Here is a 19,567-nt window from a genome sequence, read left to right as displayed (position 1 = left end):
TGCCTAAAAAGGACTAGGTTAAATCATCAGGTTTCCAGAGCTTCCCCCAAGCCAACAGCCAGGCACACACACATCCATGGCTCCTATCTAGAAACATGCCACGTCAGCATTTGTTTGAAGTTTGCTTTGTCGAGAGCAAGTGGAGCTGCTCCAGGGGAAGGGCTACCTGCAGGCTACAACTCTGGTCCCAGCAGCCCTGAAAAGGCTGAACTGCCCTTGCACCAACAGCACAGCAGCTCTAAACAAACTGTGTGAATCACTGCAGGCCCAGGGCCAGCTCCTTCCTACGCTCTACTGGGATGTTTGCATCGGAGTACCTCTGCTGATGCTGTCCACACTTCATCCCTTTCTTCTAAGGTTAAGAAATACTAAAAGATCACCCAGCTCCCTAAAATCCTGCCCCAGGAAAATGTGTGACTAAAAAAGATTTACCTGTACATCTCAGGAATAAAGAATCCAATGCCCATGTTCAGAGAAGCTGATTTGTGGAGTCAGGACAAACTTCAAAAGGTTTGATTAAGCATGCCAAGGTCTGGAAAGGTGGGCAAGCCTTAAGGCTGCTCAGCTTACTCACTTCTTCCTGGCCTGCCTCTCCCTCAGTGGTTCTGCAGCTTCTCTGTTCCATGCAGAGAGCATCTCCCTATATCCCAGATCCATGTGAGCGTCCTCTGTCCTCCCTTGGCCAAATCTCTAGGGAGGCCTCTGGAACATTCCCCACTTAGCCTATGCAATTCTGCCTTTGAGCTGTGTTTCTGAAGACCCTGATTAACCAGATCCAGCCGAGCCCTGGTCCTGCACAAGCTCTGAACACTGAATTCCTCCTCTTCAAGAGGGAGGCTGGAGAGGAAAGAACTGAAAGTTGAGATCCAAGTGCTGCTAAAACACAAAAGTGGCTGTTGAATGGGACCAGATACAAGCTCAAGCTGCCTTTGCTCCAGTAGTGTGATTTCACCATTCCAAAGTATCCCTTGGGAAGCACATGCAACTTTACAGATTTTGAACAAACTCCAGGACTACACAAGAGCCTTAAAGAAGGAAAGAGAACAAGTAAGGGTTTCACTGTTAAGGGTCAGCAGTAGTCCCTGTAATCCACAAAATGAAGGATTACATACCAACTGATTGGCTTGAAGTGCTAGCACTGTAATAAGCTGAATACATGAACTGCCTCTTATCAGTATTCAGTGTCCAAGGAATTACACTCAAGAGCAGAAAGCTTAAGCTGCTTGGAGACTGATTTTTTCAATCCCTTATGATAGCAACTAACACAGAGATCTGCCTGTTTAAAATCAGGTGTTTTGTTAAAACCCTTCTTCTTAAGGAGAGGAAAACAGTAGGAATGAAAAATGCAGAATGAAGGAAGAAATACATTTAAGTATACATTTAATACATTAGATACATTTACAGCTTTTTCACCAGCTTTGGAAATGGACTGAGAAATGTCCCACTGTTCATTTGTTTGCTAGCCATCTTTATGAATATTTTAAAGTTTGTATGTGAGGTATTAGTACTGTTGGTTTCACAGGAGCAGCCTAACTCCATACAGCTACCAAGGACAGCCATGATACTGCTCTGAGGCCCAGGTTCATCCCACCTGATGGAAAACCCAGCCAGGAGGCTGCTCCTACCCCAGCTCAGGGGGCCTGACCACCCTCTAGAGGTGCCTGCCTCCTCCAAAGCTGGTTTCTTGCCTAATGAGAAAGTTTAGTGTGCTCCAGTTCCTAACTAAGAGACTTTTTTTGGCATCAAAAGCTTTGTGGGATTGATCAGAGCACTAGTCAGCCCATAAACTTTTCCAGACTCTAAGGACTTAAGTACAATAATGTATTTGCTTATTAATAGGCAAGAGAAAAAAAAAATCAGCATTAGGAAACACTGCGTTTTCTTTCCACTAAATAATCAAAATGGAGTCCTGGAGAGGATTTATAGACAACCCTTTGAAGTTCTCCAGCCTGATACCTTAAGCTATGAGTGACTGTCTCATTACAGGGCACAAGCAAGGAGAAAAAAACCCATTGTGTGACATCACAACATTCACTTTTGTTGTGATGAGGGATTTCACAGGAAAGAGCTGGACAGAGAGATGAAATGTAAGTTTGCTGATCTGAGCATAACACTGCAGTGCAGACATATCTGCAGTCACACACTTACCACATAATCCAGGTAACCAAGACCATTGTTGCCTCATTAAATGAGTTAAAGAAGCGAATCAGATCTTCCCCCTCCGGGCCAAGCTTTTTAAGTGCCACTCCTAAAACCAGAGCAAACAGCACCAGTCCCAGGATGTTCATCCCTCTGATATCAGTACCAATAGGGACCTGCAGAGACAAAAAAAGAAGGCTTGTTACATATGAGAATAGGACAAAACCAAACAAAAGGGTAATTTCATTTTATTGTTGTCTGATTGATCTGAAATCAACAAGCAGAACCTATTTTGTTGAAGGGAATCCAGGAGATCTGGTACAAGATTCAGTTCAGGTACAAACCTCCCTAGTTATGAGCTGGCACGGATTCACTGAGAAGGAAAGGGCCTGCTGCTACCTCCCCATGTGCCCTTCAATATAATAGTTGTGTTCTCAGTGACCTGAAGAAGAAAACTCCCCAGTTTACTCAGGACTTTAGTGCAATGATGATATCAAGGCAAAAACCATGAGAAAACAACCAATGTCATGAAGCAGAAGGAGGGGAGAAAGACAGAGAAAAGCAGCAAACTGTGGCAACCTACTCCTTCATCTGTCCATGACAGCTGTGGGAGAGAGAGAACAGAAAGAGAGATACCTGTTCCCCTTCTCAGAAATCTCTCACTGTCTGTGAAAAGAGAATAAAAACAGGATCCACCTATTGACAAAAACTAGTCTACCCACAGGTCTCCTCTGTTAGTCCTTCACGGCTTGCTTCTCAAAGAGAGCTCTCTTTGGCAATGTAGTATCATATGAGCTGAATGAGTACTCTTGTGGCTACATAAAAATATAATTGTTTTGACAAACTGGGATTTTTTTCTCTCCAACTTGGCAGTACAAACATGTCAAATTGTTGTTTTATTTGGAAGAATTTCTACAAAAGATGAAGTTTGTGTACAAGTTTTGGCCTTTTGGCTAATTTAAGTGGACACTAGCTCAACACCAGGAAAGAAAAATACATTCTGAGCTACAAGTTTGAAATGAATATTGACTAAAGAACTCAGGATACTGATCTCCTAAATCTGATAAAACCAGCCTGCTTAAGATTGATGTTTTTTCTGGAAGTACACTGCTGAACTGGACTGTCTCTCAATGGCAGGTGGAAACAAAGTCCTGCAGGGAAAGGGATAAAATGTAAATCATACACAAAAGCAGGAAGATTAAACTGCTGTTAAGAGAAGTGTTTACAAACAGTAAAGGTGCTGGCTTTTTTTATTCACTAGGTAAAAAAAAAATAGATATGGAATCTGCAATTTTTATGGTAGTTCAGGGCTAAGCTGCCACTATTTATTTGATTCCTGATTGAAAGAACTGAGAACATAGACATATTAAGCATGAGGCACATCAGAGATGTCAGAGGAAACATGCTGTCATACACAGTAACACTTTTCTGTCTGGATAGTTTTGGCTATATTCTGGTTTTTCTGACTGAAAGCTCTAAATTCTTCTGTGGCTAGAAAAGTTAAGACAAAACAAATGACCCCCTCCTATTAATTAAACAAACCATCTGTGTATATGGGATGTTATTCTATAATATATATAATTTTATACTGGGCTCGTTTGATACAGGGGTAATATGAAAAGTTCAGCTGGAACAGAATTTTACTATAATGGGCCCAAACCAGTCCTCAAAAAAAGTCCTAAAAACAGTGAATACTCTCTTGTTTTGGTTCCCATTCTGAAAAAAAAAAATGTATAAAACTTTGCCATGAAACAGAAATTCAGTGTTTCAGTGCTTTAAGAGCCCAGCATTCTGACCTGGATGTTGCTGGGAGAGAACCTCTGTACTGTCCAGAATGACAGTACATGGTCTTTCACCCTTGGAGAGGTCTCTGTCCACCTTGCTCCCAGCACTGTGGTAACTGTTGCTGCTGTTCTCCAAGTGCTCACACTCACCAGCACTTCAAGCCCAGATTTTGTGACCTGGGGACCCCCTGACCTCTTGGTGACCAGAAGATGACTGTGTGTGCCACTGCCAAAAGCTTGTGAGCTGTCTCCCTCTATTTGCTGCCATCCTGTCCCCACTTTCAGGCCTTGCTCTCCCCTTGTCTCTCTCTCACTGATTTCTTTACAACACACAGCACTCACCATCACCTCCCAACACTGCAGATGTAAGCAGAAGATGCACCACTTGCCTAGAGTAGTAACTTATTGCAAGAAATTCCTCCCTGCAAACCCAGGGCACCATCTGCAGCATTCAGGGAATTCCACCTCGTTGTGACACCATATGGAATGAGTCCAGCAGAAAATCTTCAGCGGAAGATCCTCACAATCCCAGCCTCTAAAACTGGCAGATGCTGAACAGCCTTTTTGTACTCTCACACAAGAGTGCATCACCCCAAAGGGGCAGCCAAACCAAGCAGCATTGTGGATACCAAACAAAAACAGCTTTAATGAGAACTTTGTTCCTGGACAAACTGTGGGACACGTTATTGTTTGCCTGAAATTATGCATTCTCTTAGGAAGATTCATGGAGTTCTTCTGGTCCTTGAATCTCTCTGAAGATCCCATTGTTTTTTAGCTCTTGAAACAAAATGCTTATCAAGGAAACAACTGCTGACATTGAACAGTCCCAGTAGTAGGTGGCTGAAAAGAAAACGCAGCCATGTGATGTGAGGAAGAAGAGCAACCACTGGTTTGTGTATTTTTACTCCTGTCCAAAGAGGAACTGAGCCCCCCAGGCTCCCTGTGCTGCAGATGGTAAAGTGAGATAGTCTGTGCCCCAGGAAGTCTTGCTGCCAATGAGACAGAGAGGATGTAGCCATAAAAGCTGGGTAAACATGAGGTGAGCATGTGAAACAACACAAAAGGACATGGCTGAGCAAACAAGTACGTGTCCCACTATTCACTTCATCAGTGACAGAAGACAGAGCCTAATAACCAGTGGGGGTGGGGGGGGAAATATCAATGGAAATTTTTGCTCTACACTATTCAGATGAAAAGTTGAAGGAAAATATTTCTCCTCTTCACTCAAATACTCTGCTGATGAAAGAAGAAAGTAGATAGGAATATGACCTTATTCCTCTGGAACCAGACTTCTGTCACTATGATATCCAAAAATCATACTCTTCTTTCCAAACTTAATCCTCATCTACCCATAAATACTATGGTCAGACCAGTACTAAAGCTGAGTTAACAAAACTGAGATGATGCTCTCTTTTTATTTGGTCTGTTCTTCCCTAGAGACAGTAGGGCGTCTTCTGGAATTAAAGAAGCTCAGTCTGGTTTTGCTCCAACAACTCAAAAAAGGTTTTGGAAAAGTAATAGCAGAAATAACCTTTACATCATCACAACTGTTGGCAAAAACAGATACCACTGGCATATTCAGAATATTTTTTCTGATGTTACATCAAACAGGAGACTGATAAGCCGGAAAAAGAGAGAGGAAAAATGAAAAAAATAATGTTGCATTTTAAAGGGCCAAAAGATGCATTCTTATCTCTTAAGGAAAAGTGATGGTGTTGAACAAGCATTTAAAAAGTACTTGACAGCAGCACCATTTTCAATGGATATGGTTAGCCTTAATCCATGCTTGGTTGCTACGGAGCTCATATCAAACCTGACAGTGAAGATAAATAAAAGACTTAATTCCCATTTCACTTACCCTTGCTTAAATGTCAAATAACTCAGCACTCTGCAAAAAACACACAAATCTAAGTGCACGTTGCTACAGCCTCCCATACCGAACGAGTTTCAGCAGCACGACGCTGCAGGGGCGTGCCCTGCCCCAGGGCATGCAGAGACAAAGTGCTCTTTTGGGATTCCACAGTGACCTCGGATCCGGGCTAAGGCGATCCAGCAGGCACGGGCAGGGGGAGCTGCCTCCTTCCCCAGCGGAGCTGCTCACCCTGTGATGCCAGGCTCTCAGGCAAGGCACAGCTTTGCCCCTGCTCAGTTCGTGCGTCATCCCAGTCACCTGTCACCCTGTCTCCAGGGCTGGGGAAAGTTCAGGTCAGGGCTGGAAGCAGAGTTCACAAGCACTGTTCTGCATCACCTGCTCACACACCATGCATGGGGAGGAGAAGGTAATGAAGCTAATGCTTCCTGTGCTCAGGGATAGAATCCAGAGTCCCTCTGGGTGAGCATAAACTGCTTTTTCCTTGATGGTTTTACAAACTGGTGGGCAAACCCCAGCTGAACCCTTCCATGACAAATGCAAACATTACAAGTCTCTTGCCCTAGGGGAATTCAAATCATATTAAAAACGTGGTAACCCAACATCTAATACTGAGCTCAGACAGCCAGAATGAGCCTGAGGAAGAGAAAATCACCTTGAAAGTAATTTCTCAGACCTGTCTCCCAAAAATCCCATGGCAGCACATGAGATACTTATTTGGAGCAAGGTGACACCTTGCAGGCTGGGACTCTGGGTCTGTTTCACAGCGTGCTGCTTGTAAAACAACAGTAATTACTGCTGGGCCTGCAACATGTTGGCTCTGGCCAATAATAAACATGTTTGATAGCCCTGTCTGCAGGAGAAATGACACTTAGTGGGATACAGAGCATCTCTGAAAGTCCTGCCATCTACATATGGAAGATAACACTCTCTACTTTGTCTACACCTGCACACCAGCTCCCTTTTTCACACCATTGCAACAATAGCCTATTTGTAACGTTCTATCCATAATTTTTACTCCTTCAGACCACTTGTTACTTCTTCAAAATTTCAGCCACCAGAAAAAATTCTCAACCTAACAAATCTCTCTTTTTTTTTTTTTTTAAAGAGCCTTGGGTAGAGGGAAAAAACCTCATTCTCTCCAAATTCTTAAGGAAGAGTAAGGTTTAAGGGACATACTCAGCCAGCCTGATTGCTATTTAGTTCCAAGTCTACAGAAGGTTATATGGAAACATTAGATAGACTGTCTAAAATTTAGATCAAGTGAGCCCTGGTCTAAGAAAGCATGGCATAAAAAAAATCAAGTATCAAGGGTCACATCAGTTGAACTCAACTCTCCTCCCAACCACAGCTTTCTGTTGTGGCTGTGGGTACTCACTCAGCTTGTGCGTGTCTCAGTTCCAGGCAAATAAAAGTACTTGTTTCTTTCTCAAGGCTGCTGGAAAGGATTAAAGGCTGTGAAGTAGTCAAATACTACTGACAACAATTTGTTTAAAAACCTAAGAAGTGACCTTACCTTTTCCCATGTGACATTTCCAGAGGTTGTGTTCCTGAGCAGTATCTGATAGTCTGTCGCATACTGCAGGTAAGAAATAAAACACAACCAAACAAAAATGGTGAGGCAGGCATTAAAATTGTCAGCAAAATATCTAAAATCTAGGGCAACAATTTACTTTGATAAACAAACTAGACACCTCACAAAAGCAGGGCACTTCTCTGAGCTTCTTTTTTTTTCAATACAAAAGGAGGGAAGGAAAAGCTTCTGTCCTTGTCAATTCCCTGTGACAACAGCAGCACAGAGGAAAAGAGGACTGCTTTATTTCATCTCTGAATTCACATAACCCTGACACTAGAGGCATCACAAAATATCCTTTTCATAGTGTTATTTTTGTACTGCTTCTGGTTTTACTCATGGAATATTGACCTGTACTGTGCTGTATATATTCATGCAAAATGGAACTTGATTTTAAGAGTTTGCCCCTGGTTTTGATGCAAAAGCAAACCCACCATGAAGGCAAAAGCTATTATTCTGCTTCTGTATCATAAGGAATGACTCTGCCCCATGACAATATTCTCAACACTCTATATCCTGACATATAAAATTAGCATTGAGAACTAAATCAAAATCTTTTTGGAGCCCTACAGCTCCAATCCACCACACTATGTTCTGGTGCCAGTTATCATCCCACCATGCTGTCTCTGTTGGAGAGAAACCAGGCTGAGTAATTAATCCAGCAAGGGATACAATGGAAACTACTGAAAAAACCCATCAAGCAACAGGTAATGCTTACACACATGGGAGCCTAAAGGTCTTCAGCCTTGTCTGTTCTGAGCCCAGCTCTAAACTACAGAGCCAAAGGATTCTCAGGTAGCTCCTGCAACATGGTAAGCAGCCTGGTACAAAGCAGGATTGCCACTGCTGCCCAACATGGCACTCAAAGTTTAAAAAATATTTTTGGTGAAGGCAGAAAAGATGGGTGTTGAATATGCTTTTGTTTGAGGAATATTTTTCAATAATTTGCCAGAGAAGTTGTATATCTGACTATATCATGTGCTTTTAAAAACCCTACCTTCTGTAAGTAAATTAACTTCTGGTATTTTCTACACCATCTTTCTAGCCCTCTTCCAATAAAAGAGCCTATGCACTGTAGCTCCTGTCCAAAGCCCACACAGATCTTACCGTTTCAAAAGCTGCAGCAACAAGATTTGCAGGGAACAGGTTTCTGTAAAAGATGAACAAGAAAATGAATTATGTCTTGGAGAACTTCTAAATTTATGCAGCAATGTATCTTACTCTTAAACAAAATGCCTTTTTCTAAGACAAGCACTTTGGCACTGGTGAAGTGTGTAGCACAGAAGATTCTCCAGCAGCATGGAGCTTGCAAAGTGTCCAGAGGTGTGGATGACATTTTCCTTGGCTCACATGAAAGAGATGACAGATGCTTGCTGCCACACCTCACTTTTGGGCAGGGCCACCAGAGGCAATCACACACTGTGCTGGTTTTACACACCCATTGCCCAGTGGCTAGGGAAACTGCTTCAGCCACACCATCTGCAGCACCAGCTTACGGCCTCCAGTGTCAGGCAGGTTTTTAACATTGCTCACGTGACTAAACTCCACGCACAGCATCAACATGAAGGACAATCCAATCAGCAAAATCCACTTATGAGAATGGCTTAACCCTTCAACAAAGCAAGGCCAGCTTCCCTGATTCCCAAGGCAGAGCAGAACAATATCATAAGCCAGACTTCTCTGCAAGGACTTAGACACCACAGATGGAAAGTACAGACAACTCCTATGGAACATCTGAATCCAGTAGTGCCTTCACACAGAAATGCCCATCTAGCATCAGCTTAGAGCAGAAAGGAGAGCATGCAAAGTGATGTACACTCTTTCTGACCATCCAGCATGTATCTGCATACAGGAAATTAAAGTAATGAACTGGACCAAGCAGAGCATTCTTCCAAGCTTCTTGTGGTATCTTTTAGTTGGTTTTAATGCTCTAATTCCTTTCTCCCTTTATGGACAAAGAGCACGTGTTCCTCTAGCCAAATGACAGCTCCTGGTTTTCTGTGTCAGAAAGGAAAACAGGAATAAAAGCTGATTTCTGGGGTCATGGCAGGACCACAGCTGGGGAGGGCAGGAATGTGATAGGTATCAGCTGAAAATACTGCCAGTAGAAGGCATCACAGAGGCACAAGAACTCTGATGGTAAGGAAACAGAAGACCTTACCCACAGCCAGTTAATTGGATAGCTGCTACCCATCCTTTGCTCTTTGTGCTGCAGGAAGCTGCAGCTCCCTCCAGGCTGTGCCCTGCTAACTTCCCCCCATTTTTGCCACAGTTACCCAGGCAAACATTAAACCAGGCTGCGGTCATTCCACGAATGCCATGGAACTTGCAAATCCAAACCACAGCAAGAAAAGGAACAGCAGAGTAAAATCTTTGAAAGCAAGAGGGAGATTAAAATGTGGCCAAGATAAGGACTTTGGCCCTTTTGGTTGCATGGCTGTGTTCTCCTGCCACACAGGGAGTTTTCCCACAGCCTTGACAGCAATAGTAAAGGACATGGAACTTTGTCAAACACCTGTCTGCTGTGAAATACCTCGGCTTCTCTCTCCCTCATGCACTAAAAATGTATTAGGAGGATTGCTGCAAGAATAATTTGTCTTCTGGAGTCTACATTCCACCAAGCATGAAAGAAACAGCAACTTTTTCTCCTCATAAGCTGACAATACAGCTGTCTGTCTGGAAGCAGGAGAGTGAGCTCTCACTCAGCAAAGACACTCAAGAATTGGCCAAATAAGATCAATGGAACAGCTAACATGCATCAGCTCTTGCACAGCTGGAACTCTCTGGTGGATAAAAACCTTGAGCAAAGTAAAAGCAAACTTGCTTTTATCAGGAGTAAAATATCACATATACAAATGGGCTCATGCTGTTGGGAAAAGAAAGATATTTCTTTTCAGGTTTTCATAGCAGGATGATTACTTTTCTTAAAAAAAGAACTGACTGGACTTTGAAGAAGCAAAGAGATGAAAAAAGACTGAAAACCAACCAGAAATCAATTCTTCTTCTTTTTTTTTAAATCAGCTTTTCCATCCTGATGAAAACAAAACCAAAGGAAGCAATACTAAAGCCTAAACAACATGGTTCTCCAATGTTTAAATGTGGCCAGGAAACCAAACCCTCCATAATTTGCACAGTATGTCAGGCAGGGGCCTCAGTAACTAAACATTAACTTATCTCCAAGCATATATTTAAAGCACACAGTTAAGTGATGCCAGCAATCCTGTTACGGCAAGGGGCAGGTTCTTACTTCAAGTGTGAATAGTGCTAAAAAATAACCTAGACACTTTGCTTTATTCCTCCAGCACCAGTCGCAGGACTTGATAATTTGCCAAGCAAAAAAATGTTGATCTTAAGCAGCTCATAAGGAGTTTTATGTTCTGTTCAATCCAGCTTCTAAGTACACCTGACTGCAAAATACCAAAACCACATAAAATAAAACCAGAAAAACAGCTCCTCTGTTTCAAATCCCAAAGCTTAAGAACAAAATGTGTCGGGTCATAAAAAGCAATCTACAAATAAATGGCTTATCTCAGAGGCACGCAGTCTGCACAGAGTATACTTACTGCTCACCTAAGATTAGTCAGCATGTGAACCAAATTAAACTTTAATTACAGGTGGGTCAGATCACAAGTTCTTACCTTTGGATGGATTTGTGCAAGAACACTACCGCAGTGCCTGAAAAAGGGGGCAAGATGCTGCGTGCTATAGGGAGAGATAAAAGCTGGCTGGCGACCTGCCTGGGCCCATCATGGACTTGTGCCTGCAGGGTTTGCTCCTCACGCCTGGCAAGGTGAAGCTCACCATCACAGAAACACAGACATAGCTCCATCCCTGTGAGCAGAGGAGCTGTGTGGGGAAGTGTGGACATCCCTCCTGTGAGGGTGAACCAACAAACAGGAAAGCTGATGAACAGGGTAATTGGGCATGCAAATGAAATTTGGGTGCCTGCCAGTTGTTTTTTCTGGAAGGACCAAAGGTTTAGAAGGTTTTTGTGCTTTGAAAGCCTGTAGCAAATGTGAACATGGAGTTTAGGGAAATCACCCTGGTTGTATGGCTGGATTGTTGACTGTTCCTGATGGCCCCATCCCCATGACCTGTGCCAGAAAACACCGTCGTCTTTCTGAAGCACATGTGGATTATCACAAGAACACGGTGCTGGCCAAACCCTGGGTCTGGGTGATAAGGAGCCCAGCACAGCAGTGTGGGATCAGACAGCCTTGGCCCCAAATGCAGGGACACAAACTTGCTGCACGTGGCACGAACGAGACAGGCCAATAACACACCAGGGCAGGGGGACAGATGTGCTGCCTGTACCCCACATGCTCCACTGCTGCTGGCACCTTGCTCCACACACGCACAGACCCCAGCTCCTCTGTGCCATGAAAGTGAGGTAGGTGGCACAGAGAGACTTTACTCCCCCCACCAAGCACCAGGCAGGAAAGCCTCTCTCTGCCTGCTGCAAGTTGTGCAGACAGCCCCAAAAAAAGCCGTATTAGAAATCCATCTGACAGCTGCCAGTGGGGACAGCTGTGTCCTGGGGCTGAAGCGACAGCTGGGCTGAGCCAGGAAACCTCCACGTAACTGCACAACACACAGGGTGAGAAAGCACCCTTCTCAGATCCTCTTAAAAGAGGAACAAGAAAGTAGCAGCACCGAGGGCAGGTGTTAAGTGTGTATTTCCTGCTTGAATACTGTGCTCATCACACCACCTCTCTATGCACAGCTGGATAAATGCACCTTTCTTGCCGTGAAAAGCTACTCCTACCAGTCAAAAATGGACCATTACTCCCCAAGAAGATCCCACTGTATTTCTGCTGTAATAGAAATCTTAGTTTAGCTGCAACATCCACTCTTGGGAATCCTGGACAACCAAGGGAACCTGGAGCTGGCAAATGGAGAAAAGGGGGGCTGTAACTCTCCTCCTTCTCCATTTTAATATTATGGTCAAATTGCTGTCTTCTTTACAGGTCTGTATCTTTCCACCAGCGGGATGAGGATTACACAGGAACTCCTCCATTGTACGTGTAAGGGATTATTATTAACAACTGTTTCTAAATGATTCGTTTGCTAGAGCTCTGCAAACAACTTTGCTCTGGCAGCAAAAGCGTGAAGGGAAATCCAGACAAATGGAATGAAACCCTAAAATACTATGCATTCCTCTCACATTGCTTCTTACAAAAAGGTTCCACTTCTGAGGCCAAAAACCTTGCTGTTGAAAAAGATACTTTTTTGAGGAAGTCTACAAAAAATATTCTGTGTTATCTCTGGTTATATCCAGTTTATATCTAACTGGTTATCTCCAGTTTTCAGTGGTTTTTTCAATGGTACAAGTCCACTCACAACAACTTTATTGCCATCTGTGGCAAAATGCCAAGAGCCCAGTTTGAATTCCTCCAGTACCTGTTTTTTTTCTGTCCCAAGATTTTCATTCAATACCACACAGCAATTTTCCTCATCTGCTTTTTGATATGTGGACGCACAACACATGCCCTGTACATACTCATATTTGTGAGTGTGTGCATTTGCTTTAACAGAGAAACTTGAAAATGTGTTTACTTATAGCAGATATTTGACACTGTTTTGTCTTAATGGTTCAGTCTGTATTTTTGATTCTTGCAAAATAAAACATAACTGGGGGGAGTCAGTTGTAAAAAGCAACAAATGAAAGGAGCAGAAATGTTCAGAGGCTTACTAACAAAACCCTGTCAAAGAGTGCAGGCACATGAATGAAAACACTGAGCTCTTCCTACAGAACTCATTCCAGACTCAGAAAGCGACACAAGCAAAGTGGGACAGTTGTCTTCACCTTAAGAAATAGCCATCAGCTTCAAACCCAGAGGTCAGCCTGTCTCCTGGTGTAACTGCAGCCATTGCCTGGACACTTTTTATTCTATTTATGAACTCAAAGGTGGCATCTCCCCCTCCTCCTCTAACAGTCACATTTAACTGTCTTTCCACACTGCGATTTCAGAGATGGCCTTCATGGCTGCTGGTTTTGAGTGACTCACTGGGAAGACCAAGGCTATAAGGAACAAGTGCTACTGGAGCAACTGGTGCCCAGGACAGGGTCACTGCCTGAGTGGCCCGCTCTGGCCACCTGCTCTGCAGCCCAGCCAGCAAACACAACAGATGCTTCTCCCTGGCTCATGTCTGCCCTCCCTATGGCTCTGAAGACACTTGGAGTGAATACACCCACTTGCTGTGGGTGCTGCCTTTGGCAGCTCAGCAGGTAATATCTAGCAGAGAGACAGAAAGGGCATTGAGAAGCAGTAAAATTTAAAAAGCTTTTGCAGACTTGGCTGGCAAACTGGGAAACCCTGACCTTACTGATTGGGGCAGACATGTGGACCTGTGTGTACTCCTGCTATTAAAAAAAAGGGATTACCTCCTTCACTTCCCATATTCTTACAGCTAGGGTTGGATTAAAAACAGAATTCACTTCCCCAAAGCCAATTTCACAGTTGCAAAACATGTTTTCATCCCAAAATTGGGCAAAGAAAGCCTGTTTTAGATCCTTTTTTCCACTAAAAAAAATTTGCAAAATACTCTGTTGAAATGTTCCTTTTTTGATGAGTGAGAGTCTCTACTTAAGTCCTTTGTATAAAATGATAGCAAAACATTGACCTCACTGAAATGAAGTGCCACGATCACCCACTGATGGAAATTTGACAGGATCAATAGATTCTGTTCAATTTTGTTGAATCAGCAAATACAAATCAGAGCTAGAACAAAACTCTGACCTTATTGAAACATTCAGTCGTGACAATTGCCCATCAAAAGTGTTAACAGATCAATAGATTCTTGCAAAACACTTGATCCTGCTGTTTCAACTGCTTTCCAACAAGCTGCAGGTGGGCTCTGCGAGCAGGTGGCTGGAGTCCCATCCTTGGGACTCCCTCTCCCTGTTTACATGCAGAGCACAAGCACAGCCAAGCTGGCTCTCTATAGTGTCACCTTCTCAGGTGAGGGCTGAGCCCCAGAGCCCACCGCATCCCAGCCAGCCCCTTCCTCCAGCTGCCAACCACTTCACAATCAAGCTCACAAGCTCTCTTTGTTCTCTATTGCTTTATCTGCTCCACCAAATAAATGAGTAAGGGAAAATCCCAGAAATTCTAAAATTTCCCTTCATTCCCCTCATCTTCTGCTGACAGACTTAAGGAATTCTAAGATCCTGCCTTGAGTTCAAGGAACACTCCACTTTCTGGGTGTCTTTTTTAAAGCCATCAGCCTTGTGGAAGTAGCTGTGAACTCTTGCTGGATCCCCTCCCATGATCACTGCCTTTGGCCATGCTGATCTTTAGGAAGCTCCAAGGAGCTGCCCACATGACAGACCTGCTTGGGGGCACAAAAGCACCTTATGACAGCTCTGCTGTCCCCACCCCATGTCCTGGGGCAGAGGACAGTGTGCCTAAGCCCTGACTGGACACGCTCAAGGCTTGCTTGCCTCTAGCACTTGCCAGAAGGGTGCTCCAGCATTTCCAGCCAGACAAATCAGACCTGGAGGTTATGGTCAATAGACAAAACAAAACAGACACAGCCTTTGGGCTCACCAGTGAGTCATCTTTCATTTGATACCAAAGCCTAAGATAAATCTTTTTTCCAGAGGTCATTTCTCCCAGGTGCATGTTTGTGGGGAAGGTTTAGACTTTGAAAAGGAAAACCAAGAACTAAGCTGGCTTCCAGGTATCACTGCAACAATGAAAAGCAACATCTTGAATCATTACCTAAAAGACTTCCCAAAGGCAGAAGTGATTTGCAGAACCAAATAGTGACACATAGCTCTGATTTCCTCTTTGCTTGAGTCATGCTTTACATTGGTTTTCAGTGCTGATGTGGGACTCAGTTTACCCATTTGCAACTCATTTTTACCTCTCCTCTCAAACCAAGCAGCATTGAATCCTTGAAGGTCACAGTCAGGCTTGTGCCACACTGAAAACTGAAAAGTTTTCTTGCATCTAATAGAAAGTTTCATGGCCAAATGAGATAAAAGGAGAAGCAAAGAAGAGGATGCTGCAAGACCCACCCACACAAAAAGCAATAATTTTGACCCTCCAGGCCCTACAGAATCAAGCCTTTGTTATCTCAAGATGAGTTTACTAAGTTTCATCACAGCAGGGACCAAGTTCAGCGCTCAAACGAAAACACCCAGGTTTTCAAGAACAGTTAAAAGAATAACATTACACTGCAGAGAAAGAGATCTTATTTCCTGAAAATCACATACTCTCTCCATCCCTCAGTCTGTCAAGGATTTGTGCTAAGACTGAAAGTTTTAGTGATGGCTGTGTCCAAACACAACTTTTCTGGACTGGATTTCACTTTCACTGCTGTAACAACCTGACAGCCCAACAGTGTGGCTACAACAGCCTCTGCCTGGGGTTCCAATAAAAGGCTGTATTCACAGCCCCCCATACATGCACTGGGGGAAAGTTCCTGCCCCTCATCTCCAAGAAAGAAACTCCTCTTCAACCCACCATGCTTTACCCAAGTCTCATCATTATGAGCTCTACTTTGGAATTAGGGACTCAATCCCATCACCATCACAACCCCTTTGAAGAACTCTACACCTGCATTTACAGACCAGACCAAGAAACAGCTGTCTCCTCTGAACTTCAGATCTTACCCACAGCCTGAGGCTCACTAGAACATCCCTTGCCTGTTCCTCAGCTCCATCCTACTCCACGCTGCCAGGTGACACAGGGACATAACACCAGCTACAGCAGCCACATCAGGATGCACTGGGGCAGCCACCACTCCAGGCATCTTCCCAACTCTCCCAGGTGTGCCTACTCCTTTTTTTTTTGGCAGTTTTCCTTCACCTCCCTCCCCTCCATTCAACAACACATCACCACCACAGCCAGACTACGTACTCCCGTTGTCCTGCTACTCCTTCTTAACACACTGTCAGGAACTGCTGGTCCTTAAGAAAGATCCTTAATTGCTGGTTCTTAAGAGAGAGGTGAGCTGAGGACACTGAGTACATGGTTGCCAATGGAACAAACCAGACTTACTTTCTATCCAAAGGGAACATACTTGTCTCAGGGGGAGAAAAGGACATTAACCTGAATTTGTAAATACAGGTCTGGGTTTGCTGTTGGCTGGTTTTTTTTTTTAGAAGATCTTTTTATCTTTATTGACACATTCACTTGTCCAGACAGAGCAAAAACATTTCTCATCTGAAAAACTGGACTCATAAAAGCAAAGCAAACAATCAAAATAATAAATGAAAAAAAACCCAGTCAGTTTTGTAATTACCAGGATATCCAGTAAGCTCAACTTTCCAGCCACTTCGCTGTGACACACAGGCCACCACCCTTATTCTTGTGTTTATACCTGGGTGCAAAGCACAAGGAAATGCAGTTGGAAGCACAACACTCAAAGCACCATCTGGATGCCTGCCTCGTTTGTCTGTGTGCTCCTATCTTATTTAAAAAGCCAGACAGATCTCAACAAGACATGGGCTTGGAGAAAAACTTTGCAAGGAGGAGTAAAGATACACTAAAACACTATCATCTGATTAGAAGTGGAAGCCTTGCTTCCAGATAGATTTGGGGAATGCAAGTCTTGTCTTTGAAAGATGCAGAGGTAAGAAGAAAAGCTCATGAACCTACACAGCATCCTTACACTGGACTATGTTTAAGGTATGTCCTCCACGGAATTACAGGGCTGTGTTTCCATTCCCACATATGTGGGAGGGCACTCTAAGAGGAAGGTAGGCATTTGGGTGAGGAGACCGGGTAAAGTGTTGGAGAATTAAAGAAAAAAGTTTGTGTGAGGGATAAGAAGAGCTGCCCAGCCCTGCCCTGCCTGCAGGAGACAGGCAACAACAGGCAGCAGGGCAGGGGAAGGTGCCAGGGAAAGCCTGCCCTGCAGCCGGCACCCAGGAGCCGCTCTCCCTCCAGGCAGAACCAAAAACGGGCCTAGGCACCCAGAACTCTGAGCAAGCCTCGACTCATCCTTGCAGCCACCTAGGCAAAATTAAAAACAAAGCGGGGAGAAACAGAGCACCAGGCCCTACACCTGATGGGGCTGCGGGTACTTGGGCAGAGAGCCGTGTTTCTGGAGCAGCCAGGATTAGGAGGAGGAGGATGGTAAAATGAAGGAGATAAAGAAGGATGTTGAGGAGAAGGAGAAAAATGAGGGGAAGATATAGGAAGATGAGAAGATGCAGGAGGATAAGATGAAGGAGGTCGAGAAGGAAGAGGAGGAGGGCTCCTCGGCTGCAGCGTGCAACACTGCCGGGTCTGTCATCATCCTCCAGCGGCGGGAGGGCGGGGGAAGGAGGGGAGCGGGGCGGCCTCACCTGATGAGGTCGAGGAAGGAGTCCACCGTCTCCTTGCTCTTGGGTAGCGCGCCCGGCAGCCCCAGCTGGGTGTTGAGCGCGGAGGCACCGGCGCCGGGGCGAATGATGAAGCCGAGGGCGACGGCGAGGCCGGAGGCGAGCAGCGTGGTGCCCAGGAAATAGGCGAGCGCGATGCCACCCAGGCGGCCGAGCGAGCGGGTGTCCAGGCTGGCGGCGCCCGACACCAGGCTGCAGACCACGAGCGGCAGGATCACCATGCGCAGCATCCGCAGCAGCAGCTCCCCGGGGAAGGCCAGGTAGGAGACCTGTGCCGGGCCCAGCGCCGCGCCGCGCACGGCGGCCCCCAGCGCCACGCCGGCCACCACCCCCGACACCGTCAGCAGCACCAGCGCGTTCCGCCGCAGGAACCCGCGGCATCCCCGCAGCCGGGCCGCGCCGCCTCGCCGCTCCTCCGCCGCCGGGCCCTCGGCATGGCCGTTCCGGCCGTGGCCCGCCTTGCCCTCACCCGCCGCCGCCGCTGCCTCCTCCATGCTGCGCCGAACAGCGGCTCCTCGTGTGCCGCTACCGTGCGGCGCTCCAGGCACGGACTGAGCGGCGCTCCCGCCCCGCCCAGGCCCGGGAGCGGCGCCGGCCCCGCCCGGGGGAGGGAGCGCGCAGCCCCCGGCCCGCCCCGTGCCGGCCCGGCGCGGGCTGGCTCCGCGCCATCGCCGCCTCAGGCCCCGGGCTGCCCCTCCGCGCTCGGCCCGCCGCCGTGAGGCCCCTCCGGGTCCTGAAGGCCTCCTCAGTGTCCCCGCGGTGTCCCAGGGATCACGCGTGTCTCCCCACATATCCCCATCGGTGTCACAGAGCTAACAAGTGTCTCCACTGTGTCCACCTTCTTGTCCCTGTGGGTCACACTTGTCCTCCATTTTCCCCCTCAGTATCCCTATTGTTCGTACACACCGCTGTAGTGTCCCCATAATTCACACGTGTCCCCTCAGTCACATCCCTTCAGTGCCCCAGGGCTCACACATGTCCCCTCTGTTCGAATCCATGTCCCGTGGCTCACACGTGTCCCTTCATTGTCCCCCCTCAGTATCATCATGGTTCATACACACCCCTGCAGTGTCTCCATAGTTCATACATGCCCCCTCAGTGTCCCTACAGCTCACACATGTCCCTCTCCATGTTCTCGTGGTTCAATCATGTCCCCTCAGTGTGCCCGTGGCTCACATACGTCTCCCTCAGTGTCCCCATGGTTTGTATACCTCCCCATCAGTGCTCCCACAGCTCACCTGTCCTTTCAGACACCCCCTCAATGTCTTCACAACTCACACATTGTCCCCATCAGTGGGGTTCACTTGTGCCCTCAGTGTCCCACTCTCCTCTCTGAGAACCTCTCATGGAGGCAGGGGCCATCCTCTGCACCAGGACAGGTTGTGTCTGTGTCCCCTGTCTACACGGTCGAAGCCATTCAGCAGGTCCATGGGTTCATCCAGGGCAGGGTGACGTGGACACAGGGACTGTGAGCACCCTTCCTTGAGGAAACCCATGTCTCACCACACAAGCTGGTTGTCTGAGGAGAAGATGATATCTGTGATGGTACATGGGGCTGATAAAAGGCACTTGGGGCTTTCAAAAGCACAAGAGCCTCGTGGGTGCACTAGTGTCATGTTTGCTCACAAGGGCACTTCCAGGAGCTCCAGCTGGTGTTTGGACTCGGTCAGGGGCTCCATTTCAGCTCATTCCCTTGACATCAGCAAAGCACAGCCTAGCAGAAAACACGCTGTGAAAACAGCCAGCCACACATCTGCTTTTCGAGTAGACTGCACTAATTAAGGAGACTGACAGGGTGTGATGCAACAATAATCCCGATTTAATAAGACTTTTCTGTTTTCCAGTCTTATGGATAGACCTGAAGA

At 45.9% G+C, this 19,567-nt stretch overlaps 1 protein-coding gene across 7 annotated transcripts in view; it reads right to left on the bottom strand.

Moving 5' to 3' along the window:
- The window catches only part of SLC1A4 (solute carrier family 1 member 4), a 33,925-nt gene extending 15,557 nt beyond the window's left edge, over positions 1-18,368 (bottom strand). For 6 of the 7 annotated variants that reach the window (XR_005952637.1, XR_005952639.1, XR_005952640.1 and 3 more), the window contains exons 1-4: positions 17,667-18,368; positions 8,474-8,516; positions 7,310-7,372; positions 2,149-2,315 (exon numbers count right to left, since the gene is read on the bottom strand). Coding sequence is in view for 2 of the 7 variants with exons in the window: in XM_041404270.1 (XP_041260204.1) it covers positions 2,149-2,315; positions 7,310-7,372; positions 8,474-8,516; positions 17,667-18,196 (803 nt within the window). In the remaining 5 variants the exon portion in view is untranslated. Of the gene's footprint in view, positions 1-2,148; positions 2,316-4,265; positions 4,397-7,309; positions 7,373-8,473; positions 8,517-17,666 lie in introns of those variants that run through there. The other variant, XM_041404271.1, reaches the window with a different exon arrangement.
- Positions 18,369-19,567: the final 1,199 nt, after the last annotated feature.

This window comes from Onychostruthus taczanowskii, unplaced genomic scaffold, assembly GCF_017590055.1.
Source record: "Onychostruthus taczanowskii isolate IOZ18803 unplaced genomic scaffold, ASM1759005v1 scaffold21, whole genome shotgun sequence".
Lineage (NCBI taxonomy): Eukaryota > Metazoa > Chordata > Aves > Passeriformes > Passeridae > Onychostruthus > Onychostruthus taczanowskii.
The sequence above is the reverse complement of the archived record's forward strand: the minus strand, read 5'-3'. Positions and strand labels throughout refer to the sequence as shown.